Below are 22,878 nucleotides of genomic sequence, written 5' to 3' on the forward strand. Positions count from 1 at the left end.
ATGTAGGGCAAAAGTTCTGCTTAGTTTATATAAAATACACAACAGTAAGTCCAGGCAACACTTCCTGCAAGTACAAAGCCCTAACAAAACACTCTTCAGTGCAGCTGACAGTGCCACAGCCTGTCAGTAGCAAACTGCCTGCTACAAATATAACTACACGTAAGCTGACAGACTGCTGATTTGGCTTTCTCGGCAGAAAGTTTAAAGTCTGCCAAGAACTCACAAAATAAATCCCTTCACATATACAAAGCTTTCAGGTAGTGTACAAGTCAACATATGTTCACTTCAGAAGGCCCCCCCCAAAAACTTAAAATAGTTTAAAAGCTCCTCAGTTTTCATTTAGAAACCAAAAAGAAAGAAAGAAAGAAAGAAAAAAAGGTAAAAATTCTCATTAGGATTCAATAAAAAGCCAGTACACAATCACCATTTGTAAAGTTGCCCTATTTATAGCCACAATATGTTTCTTAAATGTAAAGATAGTTTCTTAAATAAATGAGAGCCGCTTTTTCCATACCTGAGTGATGTGCTTAGTTTCAAGGGTTGTATAATAGGTGCTGTGTGTGTACACAGAGTAGTTTTAAATGCCTCCTGAGCCTTGCAAAGCCATTAATGCCAAGGAAATTTTAAGTCTTTATATTGCATTTAACGTACCTCCTTTATATTGAAATCACATTTCTAAACTTCAATAAAAATATTATTTTTAGTTTTCAATTTCAAATTTGGCTGATCTTCCAACTCCATGAACTGAAGCATCAATAGCTTGCCACTCTACTGTTCTTCATAAATGGGTTCCTGTATCTTTGCAGAAGGTTTTTTATAAGTTACAAAGCACTTGATTAAATGCTGAACAGGAACACTTAAGGCATGTGACAGTTTCTAGGATACTCTGTAAGAACAGCTCTGCTAGTAAAACAGGGACACCAAGTAATTTTATTTAACCTAATTTTTTTTCAAGTGTTCCACACAATTCATCCATAACAAAGTCTTAAAGATCAATTTTGTACAAAGCCACTTGCAAATTTGGGAAGCTACTTGATATTCTTCTCCCTTCTAGATTTAATTCCCACTTGGGGCCATACAAGACATACATGACTTTTGAAAGGAGAAAAACATTACTAAATAAGATTTAAGCATTTATTCATACAGCAGACAAGTGTGACCACCTACATTTAGAGAAAAGCTCTAGACCAGATGACTGGACATAAATCCATATTTAGGCAGAGATCAGTGCAGTTTTCTGAAGGATCCAATAAAATAATCATATTCTGTTTCCAGAAGAATTACTCTAAGCACTCAAATGGAGCAAAGAGCACGCACTGGTTTGAAATAAATCTATGTCATATTAACGGAACCGATGCTTATATAATTGACAAGATCAAGAAAGCAGATGAGAACACCATAAAGAACGCACATAAAGGACTGTTTGATTTACAACTTATCATAACAACGTTAACTCCATTTTAGTAAGGCCATAAACCAAAACATTTCTGTGGTTACAGTATAGATCACAACATTCTGTTGGAAGTTGTCTAAGCTGAAAGCATGAGCCTAGCAATAACCCTAGAAAAAGTAGATATTTTTACTTCTAAGAAGTGTTCGAAACCTCAGAACAGCAGACTCAAAAAAAAATTGTTTGCATGACCCCATTCACTTCACAGGTGTATACAGCATCAACTTACTCTTTCTTTATAAGACTGAGCAAATGCCACTAAAACAGTACAGGAATATTAACACACTTGAACTACTGCAGGCCAAGGAGGCTAAGGGAAGTTGAAACAAGGTTTTGAACCCCTCCACACAAAAATCCCTCTGTCTTCTGAGCACAGAATGCTGCTGGCTGCCTCCACCTGTCATAACCCAAGAGAGGTCTGAAATCCCTGAAACTGTTCCTTTAGAAACTTAAAGCATCTTCAATTCAAGGTGTTACTCACTTGGTTCAACTTCCATCCATGCTGAAAACTTGCTTGTGACAGTGCTGTCCAAAGAGCCAGGTAAGACCCAAATTGCTCTAATGAACCGACCATGACACAGCTCTCCAGAGCACGTCCTGGTCAGTCCTGACAAGGTCTGAGAGCTTAGCAGCTCCAGAAGAAACCCAACAGCCTGCCCACTCCAGAGTTGACCAGAAGCACTTCAAGCAACTCCAGCATCTTCAGCTGCACTATAATCACACCACTAAAGCTTCAGGCAAGCGACAAGACACAGTAACTTTTCAAAAGGTGTTCGTTTCTCCATATTTAACCAAGTCAATTTTTTATTACACCTACAGAAGAAAACCTGCTCCCTTTGCTCACTAAAAGCATTTGAATTGCACACTTTGCACAACACTGCTTTACTACGACAAAGAATATATGAGCTTTAACTTCTCTCACCCCTCTAAACAATCCTCAGAAACCCATGCTAAAGAAGAGCTAACAAAAGGTATTCCACGGTTCCTTTTGCAAAGTTACCCTCATTGTGGATACCAGTTAATGACATGATCAACTCAGATAAAAATTGAGACTATGATTCCAGCGTTATGCATTTGGTCACACTAAATCTGTAAACAGGCTAATTAAACAACTCTGAATAAAGTCACTGTATCACACATTCCCAACAGACATGAACTGAATTAGATGTTCTATTTTGGTTTAAGCAATTACTTGCCTTTTTTTTTTTTATTAGGAAGAAGGGAGAAGAAGCTCTGATATCAGCATTATTGTCTCTTCCCAGTGCCTGGTCTGCAGAACATTGGCTCTACTGTAACTTAGCTTGCTGGATAAAAACCTCTCCAGCAGAACCCAGATTCAGAATCACGTATGTTGTGCATGTGATGCAGACACCTTCCTCCTCTTCTCCCCCTACTCAGCTCTTTTTAAGAATATATGTAAGAAAGAGATCTCACTGTGCAGTTTTAAGTTCAAAATAATGATCTCTCGGGGTATTTATAAACCATGGGTGACAGGTCACATTTTTACACTGGTCTCCCCCTCATTGGCTTAACAATTAAGACACTGATTTAACAAGTCATAGCACAGACATACTTCATAATCATGGACTCCAAAGTGGACTTTTTTTGCCAGGACTTTTTACTCCAGTACCATTTCTTCAACAGTGGGCAGATATACGTTCCAGAAGTTAACTCATGAAGTCAGCTGTATTAATGGATTATTGTCCATCCTAGATTTCTTTCATGAAGCCACTTATATTGCAAATATTGAAGTTTAATAACACTTACAGGACTTTTTTTTTTTTTTTTTTTTTTTTGCATTAACTACTGTATGGAATTGAAAAAATTGGCAGATTTTAACTTCCACTTCCTATTCATTATTCACTTATATTACAGAAGCAAGGTACCCTGATGAGTTAATATGTGGAAAAGTGTAATTTCTGAATTTTGTTCCCCTCTGATTTTACTGAACACCATCTTGGTCCCAAGCAGAGTCAATGATATCTAATATTCCTCATATACACAGCACTTATATTGATTACTAGAGTAAGAAGTCCTGTCCTCAGTATTTACACAAAAGTTTTCAGATATCACAATTTTCACCACTTCTCTGAATATCACTGTAATTATACATTTTTATAGACCTATAAGAAGATATAGACCTACTGATTTATACAATGCTGTATAATTTATTCAATGCTTGTTTCTAATATTCTTCTCCATTCCATTTCTTAAAGAAATAAATATTTATTAGAACTCAAGTATTAATCAGTTAAGGTAATCACCAATACCAATCCACTCTTTTTGTGTAGTAGCTCCAAACTAACTCGAGTATTTTCCTCCACTGTGTGCCCCCCAGAGATTAGTGGGAACAACATACTGGTGCTCACTCAAGTACCCTAACTGCATCTCCCAAATTTCTTACAGCTGCCTCCTGACAGTTACTCAGTCAAATCAGTCCATGTTCAACTTCTGCTGCTCTTCCCCTTTTACTTTTTTTCCTGAAGTTACAGATATACCAGATAACTATAAATTACCATATGTTAAACTTAGTGGGATGAAACATTTTATTTACTGTGGCTAATCAGTGGCGCAATTCTTCTCTTCCTGTGGCCTCCAAACTCTTACTTTCTTTTAAGTAAAGCCCTAGTATAATCTTCTAGATGCCTTCACGTTCCACTTTTGTTTTAATTAAAAAGTGCTCAGTAAGTCCTTTTTAAAGAGGTCAGCAAAAAGCAGACTAACCTGTAATTCAGTGTAACAGTTACTGTTCACAACAAGAACTCCTGAACACCATTTCATAAACTGTTTGTTCCGTCACCTCCAACATTTCATGTTCCAGTAACACTACTTCCCAGTTATACCGACAGCGAGCCTCCCTTCCCAAGAGACCATGTGTTTTAAAGACAGAGGCAAATTCACCACAGTTTCTCAGTAATAACCTAAACTGCTTTCCCTGAGCCTCCAACTGCCTACCATAATCTCCAATCCAGGTTATGCAATGCATAAAGTGATGAGGTAGAGTCACATGTTAGGGTAGGTGCTCATGAGCACAGTGCCCAATGCCAGCTCTAACCTCGATCTTCAGGAAGTCTTTAAAAGTAGCTTCTTCCTCAAGCCCCAGATTGGCTTTCTGTGCAACAGCTTCCTTTTGGGGGATAAGACTTTGGAGAAGATACTTGGAAATATACATACTAATTTACATTCAGAAAGAGAAAAATAACTGCATTATTTGCATGTGACCATACCTATGGGAAACTGTACAGCAAGTCACATGCAAAAGGATCAGATTTTGCCACAACATCTCGACAGGACTACAATATCAAATACTGTGTTCACAGTAAGCTGATTACACAGGGAACTTATCAAACTGAAAATCACCCCATTAAAATACTCACATAAAGACCATGGTTACAGGTAGCAAGCCTTAAGACAAACAACTGTGGGAAAGTGAATTAAATATGGCAAGATCTTTAATATACATAATTAATTAAAGGATATATATGCAATGAGGAACATAGACAAACCATTAAATACACAGAGATATCATACATATGTGATCTAATGTACATATAATCACTAACACAGACAAATTTTAGAGACAAAACCTGAGTCATCTGTGAAACAAGGCACTGCACACTGAAAATATGTCAACCTTGATCACAGTACTTAAGTAATTCAATTCCTCTGTCTCCAAGAGGCTACTCTATTCACTCAATGCCCTTACAGTTAGAGGGCAAGCCAACAAAGAATCTCACTCTTCCCTGCTTGTGAATGTTGCCTCCTTTGTGCAAAATTCTGGACTGGCAATTAAGATCTGCTTAATAAAATAGGATTTTAAAACTGTATTCCTTGGGAAACAGACTCTAGTAAGTTATAAACAAGTATATTTGCTCTCCAAAGTGATTCTTTCAGTTTACAAGTTTTCTTTTGTGTATCTTAGTTTCCAAACTTTGGCATGTATTTCCTACTGTGTTTGCCATGGTAACCAAGCAGCCTGAGCCTCTACTTGAAATTCCGTTTAACTGTTTAGCATTGCATATTGATCAAGATACATTAACATCCTTAAGCACTCCAAAGAGTGAAGAAGCCATTCTCACACAGGAGAACCACCTTGTATCACAAACCTCAAAGGATTTTTGCTGTTGTTTAAAATGGCAGGGTAGTAGGGAAACTTCTTTGCCAAAGATGTACGTAAAAAGCTACCAGATGAAGAGGGTGCACTCAGATGTGAGGAAAGGAGTATACTCAATTTATAAGGAGCTACATTAGAACAGCAGTCTCTATCTGACACTATCTTCTCCCCTCCGAAAGAAGAGTGTGCATTCATGTCAGAAAGGAGAAATTGCTCCAGGAGTACATTGGAATTAGACTGTTTCCTGCATTAAAGCTTGTTCCCCTGCTGGAAAACTGTTCTGTTCCAGGGCAGGAGGGGCCAGGTAACTGGCTAACTGGAAGTTCAAGGATTAACACTTAGAGGGCAAAGCCAAAGCACAGCTGCTTGCTTCTTTTAGTTTCCATTTTGGAGAAAGATCTTTCTTCAAACATTTCTCTCAAACACAGGATGATGAGAAAACATCTGTTTTAAGCACATGGAATCTTTTCCAATTCCTACAAAACCTGACAAATACCTCAGCATAGTAGAATTTTATATAAAAGTAAGTAAACAGTTTAGGGAAACCTGAGAAAACAGGCTTACTGCCCATATTTTTCAGTCTCACTACACCATATGATACAAAAGAAAAAAAAATGCTGGCTGGTCACCAGTTAAAATCTCATCCTTTACTCTGCTCATGGTTTAAGACAGGATGAAATAGTTCTGACCTTTCGTGCATGTTGCATAAATGGAGACTCAGAATATAGAAAACCACCTCCAAAAATACACAAAATACAAAATCCCCTCCTACAGCTTCCCCACAAAACTACTGAGATACTCTAGCATCCATTTAGTTACCACTGAAAATCTCCTGCTCTTCCCATGATTATCTGCCAAGTGAGCTGTGCATCCATTTTTTTCATTGAACATTACTGCCTCCAGCTCCTCAGTGTCTTACAGTTCTGTCCTCTCCTGATCTGAAAGCCAGTAAGGTGGCCTCACTGGGTACCACACAAAGAGTTGGATTTGTATCACTAAAAATAAATTGCCTTCACTCTATTCATCAGGCTCAGCCCTAAGAAGCTTCTGTGGAAAACATTCTGCTCTTGTTAAAACCTACTCTGTACTTTCCTTAGAGTCACAGTATTTTCATTCTGCAGTTCAACTATTAGTAATTGCTTACAGCAGGGCTGGTCAAAAAGCAGGATACTTCTAAATTAATAGTAAATTTTGCATGACTGGGATTTGTGGAAGAGCTAGTAATGTCTCATACATCCAGGAAAGGTTTTGTATTATTTATCTTCTCCCTTCTTTTCTCTCTTCTTCTAGTGTGAGAAAAATGATATTGAGTGACATTATTTTACTCAGAAAATTAAAATCACACACCTCTTTCTCCAGTTTTACATTAGACACCATCCTCTTTAGTAGTAGGAGTTAAAAATCACCTTCAACACAAGCAACCAGAATTTCATACAATATTAAAGCCATCTTCTCAAGGCCTAGTACAATGTGACTAAAGACATTCTTTATTTCGATTGTAAACCTCATTTGATACATCTTTGAATTGCATTTATGTCCTCCAGCCTTCAACAGCTGTATCACAAGCTGGCTCAGCTTGTAATCAACACTACACTTCATGTATCATCGTTTCAAAGTTTTATTGCTGAAGCAAAAATTCCCTATGGACTTCTTCAATGAATGTTCACTTCATCTATGGTTGTGATATCAGTTTGTTTCTCCTTATTAAGTAACCCTGATTATGAACAGTGATAAGTCCCAAAGTTATTATGAGCACCATGTACGTGCTCTTGCTTCTCTGTATCAATGTCACCAATTAAATTATTTCCAAAACCACTCCTAGAAGACCTCAACTTGAAGGTCTCTTCCCAATGGTTGTCTCAGATATAAAGAACTTAGCTTTTAATACTCTCAACATCTTGTAACAAAATTTCCAAGTTCTAAAATTCCCTCATTTTTAGTATCTAATATATGGATCTGAATTTCCACTTCATTCAAGAACATGAACTTTGTAAGTTACAACTCTCCTTACTACCAAAGTGTTACACTACAAAGGCTGAGGACCTGAACTTCAAATAAAGCTGGTTATATATACACATTATACATTAATGTTTTCCCACCACAGGGAGACATTTTACTTTCAGCAAAACAAAAAAGAATCCCTAACACAGAAGTCTGCAATGTAAGAATTTCAAAAGCTGAAAATGAAAGGGGATTTATTGTTGTTGTTGTGGTGGGGTATGTGTTGAATAGCACTCCTGCATGTTTTTCTCTATCTGAATACAATCCAGGATAAGCCTCACAAAAATACCTGCCTGTCACTCAGCCAAAGGCAGTCAGAAGGTTTTTAACAGAAATTTTCACGGTTAGGAATAGAGTGAATTAAAAAGCAACTGATTTCAGAATAGCACAGAGCATTCCAAATATTCACAGGCACTAAATAAAGTTCATGCTGGAATACCACTTATGAACGGTCACAAGCTATGAAAAGAATACATCACCTTCTGTAAAGGCTGGAAGGCATTGAAGCACACATTTAAAAAAAAAACATTCACTTTTGAGGAACTGAGAAAATGAAGTGTACTATAACAATTATCTCTTTGCTTAACTATGCGTCATAATGAAGCTCTGCAAGTCTCAATATTTATGCTTAGTTAACTATAATTCATTTCTCAATAGTTACAATTTAGTACCTTGTAACAGATTCAGAGCTCTAAAGTAAAAAAGTAATAGTTACCTTTCTGATCTCCTTCTTGCTCCTTATTCTCCAGTGGATCCCTTCATTTCCTCCTACAGTCTAGTCACACTGTTGCCTACACTTATAATCAGTCTTTCTCACCTGTTTTTAACACTGAGTGAGGCATAATTCAGATGAGCTTAACAGAGATAAGAATACATGTACTAGATGTACAAAATACATTAAAATAAGGAAAATAGGTATGTAAATATCAAATGGATTCCAAGTAAAGCCACACATTCTGGCACAATTCAGCAGCTGTTCTCATTCAGTTCACACACTCAGTTGCAATATTTATTAAACACTTAGTAAGTTACTTTCACTGGGAAATTGTTTAAATTGGCCCAGCACTGCAAGCAAAACTGGTTAAAAAATCATACCTGTTAAAGGCAACACTTATTAGAGCTAGCAGACTGCTTTTAGATGGCACCCAAAACATGGAACAAACTGGAAACCTTGCATGACTTAATGGCATCACCATCCAAGTTGATCACCTCCTCCCCATGCACACACACAAAAGTTACCTGACCTGTTGGACCAGTGTTCCAGTCAGTCACATTCAAAGCCATTACTTTCACTTTACCTTTGAATCCTGTTTTTTTCTTTTCTAAAACAATGGTACGGTTTTGTTACAAGACTGGAAAAATGCACTGGTACAATACCAATCAACAGCAAACATTGAGGCTGACTGACAAAAGCAAAAACTGCTTTTGTTTTTTCTTTCACGAAATCAGATACCTGAGGCGTATTTAAAATACTTAACACAAAACTAAGTGTCCTGTTAAAAAAACAAGACTGCCGTAGCTTCATCACTTGAGTTGTTAAAATTTCATCTCCTCTAACTTTAAAAAGATCAAAATATAGTAACACTTAAAAGTTGGCTTTAGGACTATGTTCTATGTCAAAAAACCCCAAACACCCTGCAGTGCCTTGACAAAACCCTAATGTTTTCTGATTTTAGGAGTGAAGATTAAAGTAGAATATTTCTCTCTTTAAAGGTATTCAGAAGTATTGAAACCAAAAAACAAATATAGAGACTTTAAACACAAAAAGAACAAATAAAAAAAAAAGCCATCTGGCTGATTCAGGGAATCAGCATTACAACTTATCTAAATTGATTTACTTGAAATTTGCAAGCTATTATATGATCACCATTATTATTAAATTAGACAAGGTTTAGTTTCATGTAGATTTGTCAACAGGCAGAAGTGAAATAGAAATTCATATTGCATAACAATATATTTGATATAACTCCATTCATTATACTAATAACATACAGGCAAATAGTAGCAGGTTGAGTTTCCACCAGTCTACCACACTGCTATCTATCTCAAAAAGTTTCTTCCATTTCTTTTTCAGCTCATAAGAGGAAAAGTTATTTCTTTATGGAGGAAAAAAAATTAAAAGGCAGGAGCAGCAAAAGCTGAGGATTATCCGGTGCTATAATAAACAATGTTTTAGTCCAACAGTGTAAACTCAGTGCTTGGAAGAAAAAATTATCTGGTAAGGAAAGCAGTCTGAATAATTGTACCCTGCACTGCCCTGTTGCTATAGAAACTTACTTCACTGTAGCAGCTAATTGCTAATCAATTTATAATTTTTCATTACAAAGCTCAATAGAAGTCAAATGGAACACTGTCATGTCTGTCCAGCAACTCCAAATTATGTCTCTTCTGGCTGCTGTTGGGTTTTGCAAGCCCTACAGGAATGCTGGACATTTTTGATACAGAGTTTTATCAATAATTCCATCACATTGCAGCATGTTAAGAAATTATTACTAGAACAAAGCCCTAATTACTTTAGTTCTAAAACTAAGATGGAGCTCTTATCCTAAGAGCACCAGAAGAGTCCCGCAGAAGTTATGTGACTAAAATACTGCACAAATCTATAACCTGTGCTCCAAAACCAGGATGAGGCCCACTGGTTTATGCTTTTTGTGGTCATGTACAGTAACAGACAGATGAAATAACATATTTGCTCTAATTATGGTCCTGCAGTTGTTAATTCGCAATGCATCTTCCTTCTGGGGCTGAAGACATTTCATTACAAGCCAGCCCAACAAGATGAAAAGTGTTGCAAACCAAACACAGCTACTAGCAACCAAGTATTAAGGACCAAATCCCTAAAACAAATACAGTGAACTCTGATTTCTCACAACCCCATGTGTACAAGTTCTAGGATATCATCCAGTCTGAAAAGCAGAATCCTCCTTCAGAATTTTTAGAACAGAAGGCAATATGTTCCAAATTCAGGCACTAGCTTTCTCAATAAAAATATTTCTTTTAAAGTAAGCAAAGTATTAAGATATTTTAAGTAATAAGTGTTGGCAGTTTCACTGGTATAGATATTGTGTGGAAAAAACCCACAACCTTTTGCCTGCTGTTAATAATTTTCTTTAAAAACTACCATCAAAGGGCTAAAAGTATTCCACATACCAAATGGTCACACAGCACTGTCTCTTTCCTCGGGCTGATTTTTGTCTCAAGCGTAGGAGGGAGTGATCAGACTGTCTATTGTCACTGAGAGACCTCACAGACACAGTACTGCCCAGTGAGTGCCCACATGTCAGGCGTTCTGCTCAATGTCCTCCCAGGAGACTGTGAGGACACCCAACACAGCCCAGCTTTTAAATCATCCCACCCACTGATATGGGCATACTAATACCAGGCACACTAGGGATCTCTGCTGTCAAAAATAATCATACCTTTAACCACCCTGATGTTCACACACTGTCCAAATCCAAACTCTCCTTTATATCAACTTGCACTGCAAGTGCCACAGCTGCAAGATGCCTATGAACCAGAGGAGATAGAAATGAAGAAAGGGTTCCCAGATGAGTGAAGAGAAAGCACAGCAAAAGCTGTTTCTAGGCTCCTAAGACTGGGCTTCTCCAGGCCCTGATCCTACCAGCATTCCCTTTTGACTCTCTCTTATGTACACACAATGCTTCCATCAGTTTAGGACTAATAAAACACAATGCACAGATTAACCAGATCAATGCCAGTCCAACATGTTTTTGCAGAAGGTGTGTGGTGAGTTGACCCTGGCTGGATGCCAACACCCACCAAAGATGCCCAATCACTCCCAACTGGACAGAGGAGAAAACAATAGAACTAGAGGTTCACGAGCTAAGGACTGGAAAAGATCATCCACCTATTACTGGCAAAACAGACTTGACTTGGGGAAATTAACTGAATTTATTACTAAGAAAATCAGAGCAGGATAATGAGAAGTAAAAACAAACCTTAAAACTACCTTCTCTCCACTCCTCCCTTCTTCCTAGCTCTACCTCCTCCCCAGCAGCACAGGGAGAAAGGGAATGGGGGTTGTGGTCAGTTTATCACACGCTGTTCCTGCCACTGCTCTGAGAGAGGAGTCCTTCCCCTTCTCCAGCATGGAGTCCCTCCTACAGGACAGAGTTCTCCATGAACCTTTCCTGAGTCCTTCAGGCACAGCCTACTCCAGCACAAGTCCCACCTGACCTGCTCTACATGGGCTCCTCCCTCCATGGGTCCACAGGTCCCTGCCAGGAACTTGCAGCAGCCTGGGCCTCCTCTCAGGTATCCACCTGCTCTGATGTGGGTCTGCTCCAAGGGTTGCAGGTGGATCCCTGCATCCCTGTGGGCTTCCATGGGCTGCAGGTGCATAGCCTGTCTCACCATGGCTTTCACCACGGGCCATAGGGGAATCTCAGCTCTGACACCTGGAGCACCTCCTGCCCCTCCTTCTGCAGTGACCTTGGTGTCTGCAGAGCTGATCCTCTCACATGTTCTCACCCTGCTCTTCTCTGGCTGCAAATACATCTACACAATAACTTTTCTCTCCTGAAATATATTACCACAGAGGTGTTACTACCATTCCTGGATGGGCTCAGCCTTGGCCAGCAGCAGGTCCATCCTGGGCTTCTCACAGCAGCTTCCAACAGAAGCCCCCAGAGCCTGGCCACGCCAAGCCAGTACAAGGTGTACCCATTGCTCACAGGGAACAGAGACGTCAGAGTGCACGTAGAGCACTGAGCAAGCTGCCACTGGACTGCTGCAGTAGCTCATTGGTAACCAGTACTTTGCCACTCTAAAAATGAGAAGGATGGATCACCTTGTGCATCACTAAAGGCATCTTAACCTGGGCATTTGTTTGAGTTCTTTAGAACAGTTGTTTGCCCCATCCTTCTGATTTAGAAGTGCTAACATGTGCCCACGCTTAACTATCCCAGTTCCAACTAGAGAATTTACAGAGGCAGCATTTTGGCTAAAACACAGAACTACATTTGAACAGTCACTTCACTGGCACAGAAGCTATTCTGCCAACGCTGTTAGGTCAGAAACATCACCTGGAACAGCATCTTAAAACTCTGAAGGTGTTAGCAAACAGATCATGACACACAGACAGAAGTTATTCTGTTCAAGGGACCACAGTTCCACTGCTGAAGGCAGGAGAGGCCATCCCCTGTGTTAAACTGATGTGAATGTAACTGGACACTTGCCTTTAGAAGGAAGGGAGCATAAGTTCACACTGAAGTAACAGCAAGACATTTCTTGAAGTCACCTGTTGAGGTATACAGCTCATGCTATTAAATAGAATAATTCTCTAGTCAATACAAGCATCTCACTTTTACAAGCTGCACCCTGTATTTCTGAAATTCTCCTTTGGGAATAAACCTCCTGGATCATTATATCACACTGAACAGGCACATTTAAAAAAATATTATTTAGTTATTTATGGACAGTAAAGTAATAATTCAAACTGACACAAAATGACAATGCAAAATGGGCTGCAAAACAGGTAAGAAATACAGCATTTGGCAGTAGATGGTATCAAATTTCAAAAGTGGTATTGCCTAATCATGCACCTATTCCTGCCCTCATAAATTATTATTTTAAAGACAGACCCTCTTGACACCTTAAGTGCAAAAAGGTTTGCTATTGAAGGTCTCTAGCCCACTCTCTTACTAAAAAGGCTAAAGAAAGGTAACCTTTAGAAATACTTTCATTTAAAAATGAAGTCTGAAAATGAAATCAAACTGTTTGCTAATCTGTAGGAAAGGCAAAAATCTGAAGAAAAATGCACACTAAGCCTTCACCTATGGCTTCACAATACAGTATTGAGTTGATGTTAAGAGACAGTATTTCCCATTCAAACCACTAAAATATGCAAATCAAACATCTAGACTATTATTTAAATCTTAGTAACGTGACATAAAAAATGTGACTTAAAATTATTTTTCTATAGTACTGACAGTTACCAATAGAAAACCAGAAAAATCAAGACAACAAAAGTTATCCTTTACAACTTGTGCCAAAATTTCATTCCAATGATAGCTTCAAACATGTATTACAATCATGCTCCAATATCCACCTCAAATGTCAAGAAAACCTGCACAAAACCTTTCTAGAAGTCTTAAGAGAACCATACCAAAAAAATCCTTAGAAATAAACTCCCACAGTTAAAACAGGATGAGATTACAACTTGTAGGATTCTGTATTTGTTATGGTTACCTTTGTAAGTTAGGAAAAGGAGACATTTATGTTACTCAGATTCACAGTTATCCCTGTGACTGTAGCCCTGGGCAGGCTAAAGAGTCCTTCAGGCACTGTTCAGATAGTTTCTTTCACTAGACTTGTGGTTTTTTAACACACATTTCAATGTATATTGGTATCCATTCTCTCTCCTGTTGTCATTGCTCCCCCTTTCTTTAGCTGAAAGGGAGAACTAAAACCATAAACTTGAGTCCTCTCCAACTTGTACATGATATCACTTCCCTGAAAAAAATAAATCTAAAACTCCTGCTAAATAATATTTTTTTTTATTACTAGGAAACTGGGGATAATGAAGTTTGTTCATAGCATGCAATGTTTTCTCCCTACACCAGCATACTACTAAGGTAAATTTCTTGTTTAGACTAGTATTTTGTCTGACATAGTGCTTCACAATCTCTAGTTGTAGAAAAATTATACACTATTAAACCAACAACTTCTTGATATAGTCACCTTCCAATCCCACATGGAGTTAAAAAGTAGTAGTAAGAAATTATATTTTTTTACCATTACAGCCACATGTAAACATTATGATTAACTCATGAAATTAAAGAACGAATCTATCTGGTAAACCAAAACTGAAATCAATTTGCAGAAAGTCTCTATTAGAGATCTATCATTCCATTATGAACAGCTGGACTGAATAATGCACGAGAAATCCCAATGCCAGTTACAACACTGCCACTGGAAAGGTTTCAATTGCAGCAGCTGGTGGTCCTGCCCACAAAGAGCAGGGGGCTGCATCCACTGCACCAACAGCTGCTCAGCAGGAGCCAAACAAGCAACAGCAGCTGCTTTCAGCTACAAGGGGCAAGAAATGGGTGGGAAGTAGATGCTAAAAACTGGGCTGTCTATTCACTTGGGCCCAAAAGTGGAGTAAGGTAAAGAAGGAAAAATACTCTATTTCCCAGAAGGACTCAAGCAAATATTATTACTTAAAGTATAGCACATTTAATATTACTGTTTATTTTCTTTAAGCCTTTTAAGAGGACAGATAATGGAAATATTAGGCACTATTTTGCACTAAATGGCACCACTTTCAAATAATAATTTGTCCAAGTGTGTCAACTCATAGTCATGACAACTGGATAGCAAGTGGCCTTTCGGTACACATCCTTCACAAAAAAGTAATTCAGATGGGTCCCTTTAGCCAGAAAACTGCAATAATACTTCAAACTAGGGCATTAAATTTGATTCTAGAATGTCAAACGACAATTATGGCTGGCAATCCTCTCAGAGGTGGGTCTAGGCAGCATTTAATTAGAGTTTGAGGCACCTTCAATGTACATTTTAACTATTAACAGTTAACTATTTAACTGTTTTGCAGACTCATAGATATCAATGTATAATGCAAACTCCTTGTCATTTAAGCACATAGCACAACACTTTTATAAATATTCTGACAAAGCTGCCCCATAGAACTTTCCACAGGCACAGAAGTGTTTGTTACAAATGACCCCTCTTTGCATCTGTGAAGCATTATGACTAAAATTTTGTCAATTTGCAAAGAAAAAGTGCCACAATTATTGGCTTTATACTAAATTAATCACCCCAACTGAATTCAAGTAAGTGCAATATTACCACAAATGCACTTCAATACAAAACAAAAACCTCCAAAATTATAACTGCTGTGGCAAAAAAAACCTCAACCAAAGACACACACAAACTCACTGCCTATAAAATACTGCAACCCAACGTGGGGGCTTGGCCAGCAGAGCCCAGCATTCACAGTCAAACACGGCAGCCAAACAAGCAGTCACAGGCAAATGAACTCTTACCTCAGAGAGCAATCCTTCAGCCAGCACAGTGCAAGAGCTCACTCAAGTCAAACAGCTGTGATATGGGCTTCAAGCACAGACTAGAACAAGAAAAAGTACTACAGACTAATACCACTTCCCACATAAAAATCATCTTGCAAGCTCTGTCAACCATAGATATTTCATCTTCCACCAAAGCAAGAAACATTTAACAACGTAACTGTCATTTTAAAGCAGCTTTTTAGCCTTTTTATCTTACTCTAGCCAGTCCTAGTTGCTCTGTATAAGCCTCATATACAAAATTAAACACTGAAAGCTACCTACACATCTGTAATCTACATTAACTCCTCACTGTTTCCTTCAGTAGTTTTGTTGGGAAAAAAAAGGCATTACTAAAAATTCTACCCTTCAGGAAAGACTACAGGAGTATTTTGTAACACATCTGTCAATCCCTAGTACAGCCCAGCTGGAATTAGGAAAGGTAGTACCTATCTACATCACAAAACTCAAAGTGGTAAATATATCCACCCATTAAACGCCTGAAACAATTTACCAAGAGGCTCTCAAATACCGTCACAACCACAGATCAAGAGGTAAAGTTTTACTGATCTAGCCACAATACCTCCAGGAGACTGGCTAGTCCAGTGCCAATATAACAACTATTATCCAACACAGAGAGAAGAAAAAAAAAACTCAGCAAGAAATTAAGGGATTTCTTGAAAAAAGAAATCTACAACACCCTTTTAAAGAGGGACAGAATAGAGTCACATCCAACACACCTGAGAAATGTGAAACACCAGCAGCAAATCCAGCAAATGGATTTTAAGTTCTATGAGATTTTCATTAATAGATGAGAGTACAAATCAAATTTGTGAGTAACATCAAGACTGGAAGGATTTGTTGCATTATGCAGCACAGAACTGGAAATAAAACCACTCTAATAATCTTAACATAACAAAATTCAATGAAAATGCTACATGGCATTTATAAACATCCACAAAAATCAAGGCACGGATAAAAATGGAGAAAAGCAGCAATATGATAAGAAACAATCCAAGTGAGTCATCACTATAAGCAGGATTCAAAAATGTCAACACTATTCAATATGTCAGCAAGAATATTAGAAGACAGACCCAGCAAGCAACAATTCTCCCTTGCTCTGTACTGAAGTCACAGTGCAAGCACTGGGTCTAGGTTTAGTTTAAGTACCAGTAATAAAAGACAACAGAAGCCAACAGAGGAGAACAATGAAACATTTGGAACTCATGATCTGAGAAGAATGGTTTAAAGAGCTGGATTTATTTACCTTAGGAAAACTAAGTGGACAAATTCACAAGTTTTTAAATATGCAAAAGCCAAAGGCAATAGTCAACTGTCCTTTCTATCCACACAAAATAACTGCATTCAGCCTGGTTTGCTTTCTCTTTTTTCCCTGTAGTCAGATATGGGAAGAAGAAGAAAAAGAACACCAAAAAACATTACGGGTGGAATTCCCATTACTGCAAGTGTAAGAACCAGTCACTAAGGTGTAGGTATACCTCCCTCCTTTAGACCTACTGTATCTTCCAAGATCCTTACTAACCTCAGCATTTTTATAGCTCATATATGCTTTTAAAATGTACATCATTTTCAGAGGCCTGACACAGCTTAGTGATCAGTAAAAGTATACAGTAATATAAATTCACATTCCCACCACATCTTGAGAAAATGTGATGGTTTTCTCCACACATCCCAGCTTCCAAACTAGAACTGCCTCACACTGCTCTTCTCAATATATTAAGCAATATATTAAGCTTGTGACAAATGTCACCCATTACCATTCTGTCATTGCAACAAGTTCCCAGGTGAACAGTCTATAGAATGAAAGCCACCACCAAGGATAACACTCCTCAACTGCACAACAAATGAAGCCAGACAGAAAAAAAGTAATTTTGAGAACTACAAAGGAAGGAATCCTATACATCAGTCTTTTTACTGATATGCAGGGACTACCAGTATGCCAACCCTCAATAAAAGAACTTGAGATATGAGATTATTTTCATCCTAGTATAAATATAATTTCCAAGACAGTTGCTCAATGAAAGCCTAAAAAGACAGTTAACAAATTCTGCCCTCCATGGCTCCAGTAACCTGTGCTTATCACCTATGTATGTTTCTATTCCAACACTACTGCACCATTACTGTAATATTCCAAAGTTATTAACAGACTGCTGCTTTAGGTAACTGCAAGAAAAAAAAAAAGGCAAAGCCTCTTTTGCAACAAGGTGATTTCAAAAAATGAAATGTTAAGAAAGTCTGCCAAACATTACCAAAGAGTTAGAATTTAACTACAATACAAAAGGTTTTCTGTCCTGTAATACATTAAACTATACATTCAAATTTCGTAACTTGCCGATATATTACTTAAAAATTAAGACTGTGCACCATGCAACACTATTGCTAATATGTACTTGTATTGCAATGACAGCTGCAGATTAATCTGCCCAGAAACTTTTACAACATATAGAGAGTAACGCATCATCACACACATAACCTCTGTAAGGAAAATGCACAAGCTTTCTAGTAGGAAGTGAAAAGGACTTCCAGCAGCAGTCTGGAAAGCCTTGTCTTGTCAGTCATTCCTAAGGCAAGGAAGATGATATAGCACTCTTCTTTTCCAGCCCAATGAATCAACGAATAAATCATTTTGCAAACCTAGCCATAAACCACATTTAAGTCCTTCAAGACTGTCTTATAAACAAAAATCAAGTAACAGCCCTCACTCTTGATTAGGGGCTGTACAAAAAAGCAACTCACCAAGAGCATCAGAGCATCATAATTTGAACAATTTTTAGTTATGACATCATAGTCTCACTCCATGAAGAGGGAAATGCCTAAAATAACAGGAAAAGCTTCCTTTAACACCTATAACTCTCTTAATCAAAATCAAGTCAACAATCCCTCAGGAACAGATCATTCCAAAACTGACCTAAAGCTAAGCAGAGGCTTTATTCAGGAGAGACCTCCAAGGCACTGGATCCAAGCAGACAGTCCAGGCCACTGAAGGAGGGAGTGCCCCTCCAACCCCTCCCTTGCTGTCACTGTACTCCAAGTGCAGTGTACTAATCAACCCCAAGATGACACCATTCAACTCCCCAAATCAAGAGGAAATCTGCCCAGAAAAACTGCAAGTACTTTTTGCTGCTGGTTTAGCAAGCTGAACTAGCTCAACCAGAGGCTGAGCACTGCCAAAGACAAGGGGATAGGAGCACACTGCCAAGAGGATCCTATAGTGCCAGTCCATCATTTACAGCTGTCACTAGATCAGCTGAGTTCATGAAAATTCAGCCCTTCTGGTTAATAAGAGATCACCACACACATCTAACTTTAAAGCCAAAGTAAAGAAGGACTGAAAGGGAAAGTCCTTTCAGCATGCAGTTAAGAACAATTATATACTTATCTAAGTAAACCAACCACATCTCGTTCCGTCACAGTTTAACTTCTTACTAAACTACAGGTCCCTGTCTTTTATTTTTTAGTGGATCCAAATCAGAAAACAGGAGTTTTTTCTAAGTCTGCATTGCTTTATAAACACAAAGAGAGCTGCAATGTTTCATGATTTTAAAAAATCAGGTTTTTTACAATGTTTTTTGGTTTTTTTACAAAATAGTAAAAACTCAGTTTCCTTCTTAAAGAGCTGAAGAACGAAGTCAGGAGAAAGTACCTTTTTGCTTTGAAAAGTCTCTGGAGACAGCTTCAAATGCTGTCCAAAACTCTTGTCTCACTACCAAACCATTAGGATTGGAGTACAAACAGACAATCTCCACACCACCGTCCTGGATGCCAGATCTAACTTCTCCACCAAGTGCCTTGGAAGGATCAAGGTTACCTGGAAACATTTTTCTTTATGTAAGTTAAATCTCCCAAGACAACACACACATCAGCAGTACATGTAAAAAGGTGACTTACAAACCAGATATAGCAGACACAAAGCATTTAGAATTTAAGGGAAACTAAAAGAAGGAAGATTAGCATTATTGATGTCAAGAAATATCCTTCCAAGGGGTATCTTGGACTCAATATTAGGTTATTTATTTTTAAGTGTCATTCATGGCTTAAGTGTTACTCTTCCTTAATGTGTACTGATCTGCAACGGATTACTGATGCAAGAATTATCTCAGTACCCAACAGACATGGCTACTTAAAATACAGTCCTCATGGTTCTTTCACTCACTTTAGGAAAAATATGGCATTTTCCTATCAAGAAAAGAAGTATTAAAATAATCTTTAAAAAAAAGGGAAAACCAAGAAAAAAATAAAAAGACAAAATCACAGTTGATATATTCACACAGCACAGCACCATTAAATTCAACTCAATACTCCAATATGACTTAGCCAGAATGAAAATCATGATCTTAAAAGTAATCAGGGAAAAATTTTAAGGGATACATAAATAATTATGAACTAACAGGTAAAATCGAAGTTATCAGCACCTGTATTATGCCAAAGAGCACAAATAAGTTGGTCTTAAACAGATCGAATCCCTCTCCCCATCCTGATCCCAGGAACAGGAAGGAACACAGAATGTGATAGTCTGCCCAGTTTAAGGCAGAATTACATCCTGTCCATTAAAGTAACAATAGCTCGCTCCCTTTTATGACAGCCACAAGATAGAATTTTTGATTCTGAAAAGTTCACATGATCAGTTGACAGGCTGTCAGCCTGTTCCTGATTCACTCTCATACACAGACAGAACAGTTACTTCCAACTGAAGTTCCAAAATAAATTCCAAAGCAGCAAGTATTGCAGATTTAAGCCAGACCATCTTCCCATTCTGATTTAAAGCATTTTCCTTAGAGTGAGTCAATCTATTTCAGCTCTTCCTTTAGGTTCACTTTACTCAAGTACTATACATGTAGAATATACAGTATTGTTTTACATAGTTAATACTGTAAAAGGTCATTGAGATTAATTCTGTCCTAACAATGTGTATGTTTTACTCTATTCAGAGAAAAAAAGTATTTCACACTGTCACAGGTATAAATGCCTCAGAGCTCACAAGTTCACAAACTCAAATTTCTCAGTTACTGTATATCATACCAGTACCTTTTAGCATCTAAAAAATCCAAATACCAAATAGCCAAATACCCAGCTCAAGACAACTTTTGTAATTTGATATAATTATTCCATTCCTTATTGTCAACAAAGTTCCAGCCTTTAGATTTTTATTTGTCAGAAGTGTGGCAAGAGATGACTAAGAGAACTTGCAAGAATCACACGTACCATTACTAAACTACATAAAGGCCTGCTCTGTGAGCTGAGAGAACTCTGCAGCTACTTTGCATGGAAAAAACAAACATAGCAGGACCCAAACACGGCAACAATTTAGGATGTAGATTTTCAGAGATACTGCTCCACAGGATACCCTGTAAAGATAGCAACTGGTTGTAAGTAGGGAATACTGTTTGATACTAAATACTCCTTGTACGCTTAAAGAAACCATTGTCCAAGCATTATTCGAAACATACCTAGATTATTAAAATTCATTAAAAGGTGAAACTAGATACACAGACACACTTTCACATATAATTATACAAGACATATCAGATCTGTTAGGTCACAGTCAACAAACAACCACGTAGACTTTAAACTCCTGCTGCTGCCGACATTTTATAGAAAGGAGGAGTGCTGGGGGCACTCCCCTGGGACACAGCAGATTCAGGTATAATCCTTTGCTCATCCACAAGCTTCCTGCACAGCCTCGTGTGAGTCTCTAGCTCTCTGTGCCCTTATCCCATGCTGAATGGTGAGCTAAAAGCAGGAAGATTTCAAGGTGATCACATGATGGCAGCTGAGACACAAGCATGTAAAATAACAAACACCCACTATTTGAAACAAAACAGAAAGCTGACATTCATTACATCTGTGTTTATATCTATTAGGAGTGACGTGTGTTCACCTAGCACAGCAAATTCTGAACTGTTCTCTCAATCCTGTAAAGTCAAGGGTTTGTTCATAAATATGGTGACCTGAGAGATCAAATGCATGCACTGTCCTGCATCCAATAATGACAAGCAAGGAGTCTCTCTCTCAAGTACATCAATCTTTCTATCCTGCAAAAAAAACTTTCTCTCTTCAATTATCTGATATTTAAGACTCATCTCACTGCACCACTCCCATTTAGAAACAATTCTAAAACCAACCCACACTTCTAAGTCATAACAAAGGCCTAAAACCGCACCAAATGCTTTAGCCATGCAGCCAAAGCTAGGAAGATCCTGGAAGCAGGGATTTGACACCACCATAATCACAACAAGCATTAGCGTGTCCAGCAAATTCTGACCTGAAGCAGCAGGTGAAGGAGGCCCGGGGAGGGAAAGCCACCCCTCATTCCCGCACAAGGAGCGCCCAAGCGATCGCATCCCCGCACAGGGCCCACACACGCAGCTCCCGTCGGTGACCCCGTATCTGGAGCAGCCCCGAGCACCGACCCGGCGCCGATGCCCTCACACCGCCCTCGCCCCAGGCCTGCTCTCCCCCTCCCCAGCCGCTACCCGGTTAACCGGGAGATCGGCTGGAGCCGAGGAGCCGCCGGCCCCACGGCCGCGGGGAGCGGGGACAGCGAGGGAGGGGCAGCCCGGCCTCGGTCCCCCGCCCCCGGCGCGGCCCCGCGGCCCCGGGGCTCCCGCAGCCCGACGGGCGGGCGGCGCGGAGCCCCCGCCACTCCCCGCCCCATCCCGGCGGGGGAGCCCCGGTACCTTGCGGACCCCCTTGTAGATGTAGAAGTAGAGCTCCCGGCCCACATTGAAGCAGAGCCGGTCCCCGTTGCCGCTCTGGTCGTTGACGTTGACGAAGGAGACGCGGACGGGGTTGGAGCCCTGCGAGTTGAAGGGCACGCGGTTAGGCCGGCTGTACTCCGAGTGGCTCAGCAGCTTGTACAGCCCCTCCCGGGTGGTGAACTGGGTCTTAATCTCGTTCATCTCCTTCCCACCTCCCTCCGCCGCCATCTTGGAAAGGAGCGCTCATCCTGCCCCAGTGCCCGGATGTGCCGACACTGCGCAGCCGCCGGCGCGCGCGCGGCCCCTGCGCGCGGGGGCGACGCGAGGAGGCGGGGCCGGCGGGGCCTGTTTACCGCGCGACTGCGCGCGCGCCGCGCCCGCGCCCCCGGGGGGCGTGGAAAGGGGCGGGGCTTGCGGGAGGGGCGGGGCCTGGGGCGGGAGGCGCGGCGTGGCCGAGGGGGTCAGGCCGGGGACAGCGCGCCCGGCCGCGTCAGCCCGCAGAGCGGGCCTGCGTCCGCAGCGCTCCTGGAGGTCTCCGGTGAGCGGGAC

At 39.6% G+C, this 22,878-nt stretch overlaps 1 protein-coding gene across 13 annotated transcripts in view; it reads right to left on the reverse strand.

The window, feature by feature from the left end:
* Positions 1 to 22,638, reverse strand: part of WDR20 (WD repeat domain 20) — a 48,572-nt gene extending 25,934 nt beyond the window's left edge. For 11 of the 13 annotated variants that reach the window (XR_010999780.1, XR_010999786.1, XR_010999784.1 and 8 more), the window contains exon 1: positions 22,309 to 22,628. Coding sequence is in view for 6 of the 13 variants with exons in the window: in XM_068192388.1 (XP_068048489.1) it covers positions 22,309 to 22,557 (249 nt within the window). In the remaining 7 variants the exon portion in view is untranslated. Of the gene's footprint in view, positions 1 to 22,308 lie in introns of all 13 variants that reach the window. The other 2 variants (XM_068192391.1, XM_068192392.1) reach the window with 2 other exon arrangements.
* Between the last annotated feature and the right edge of the window lie 240 nt (positions 22,639 to 22,878).

Source organism: Anomalospiza imberbis, chromosome 6, assembly GCF_031753505.1.
Source record: "Anomalospiza imberbis isolate Cuckoo-Finch-1a 21T00152 chromosome 6, ASM3175350v1, whole genome shotgun sequence".
NCBI classification, from domain to species: domain Eukaryota; kingdom Metazoa; phylum Chordata; class Aves; order Passeriformes; family Viduidae; genus Anomalospiza; species Anomalospiza imberbis.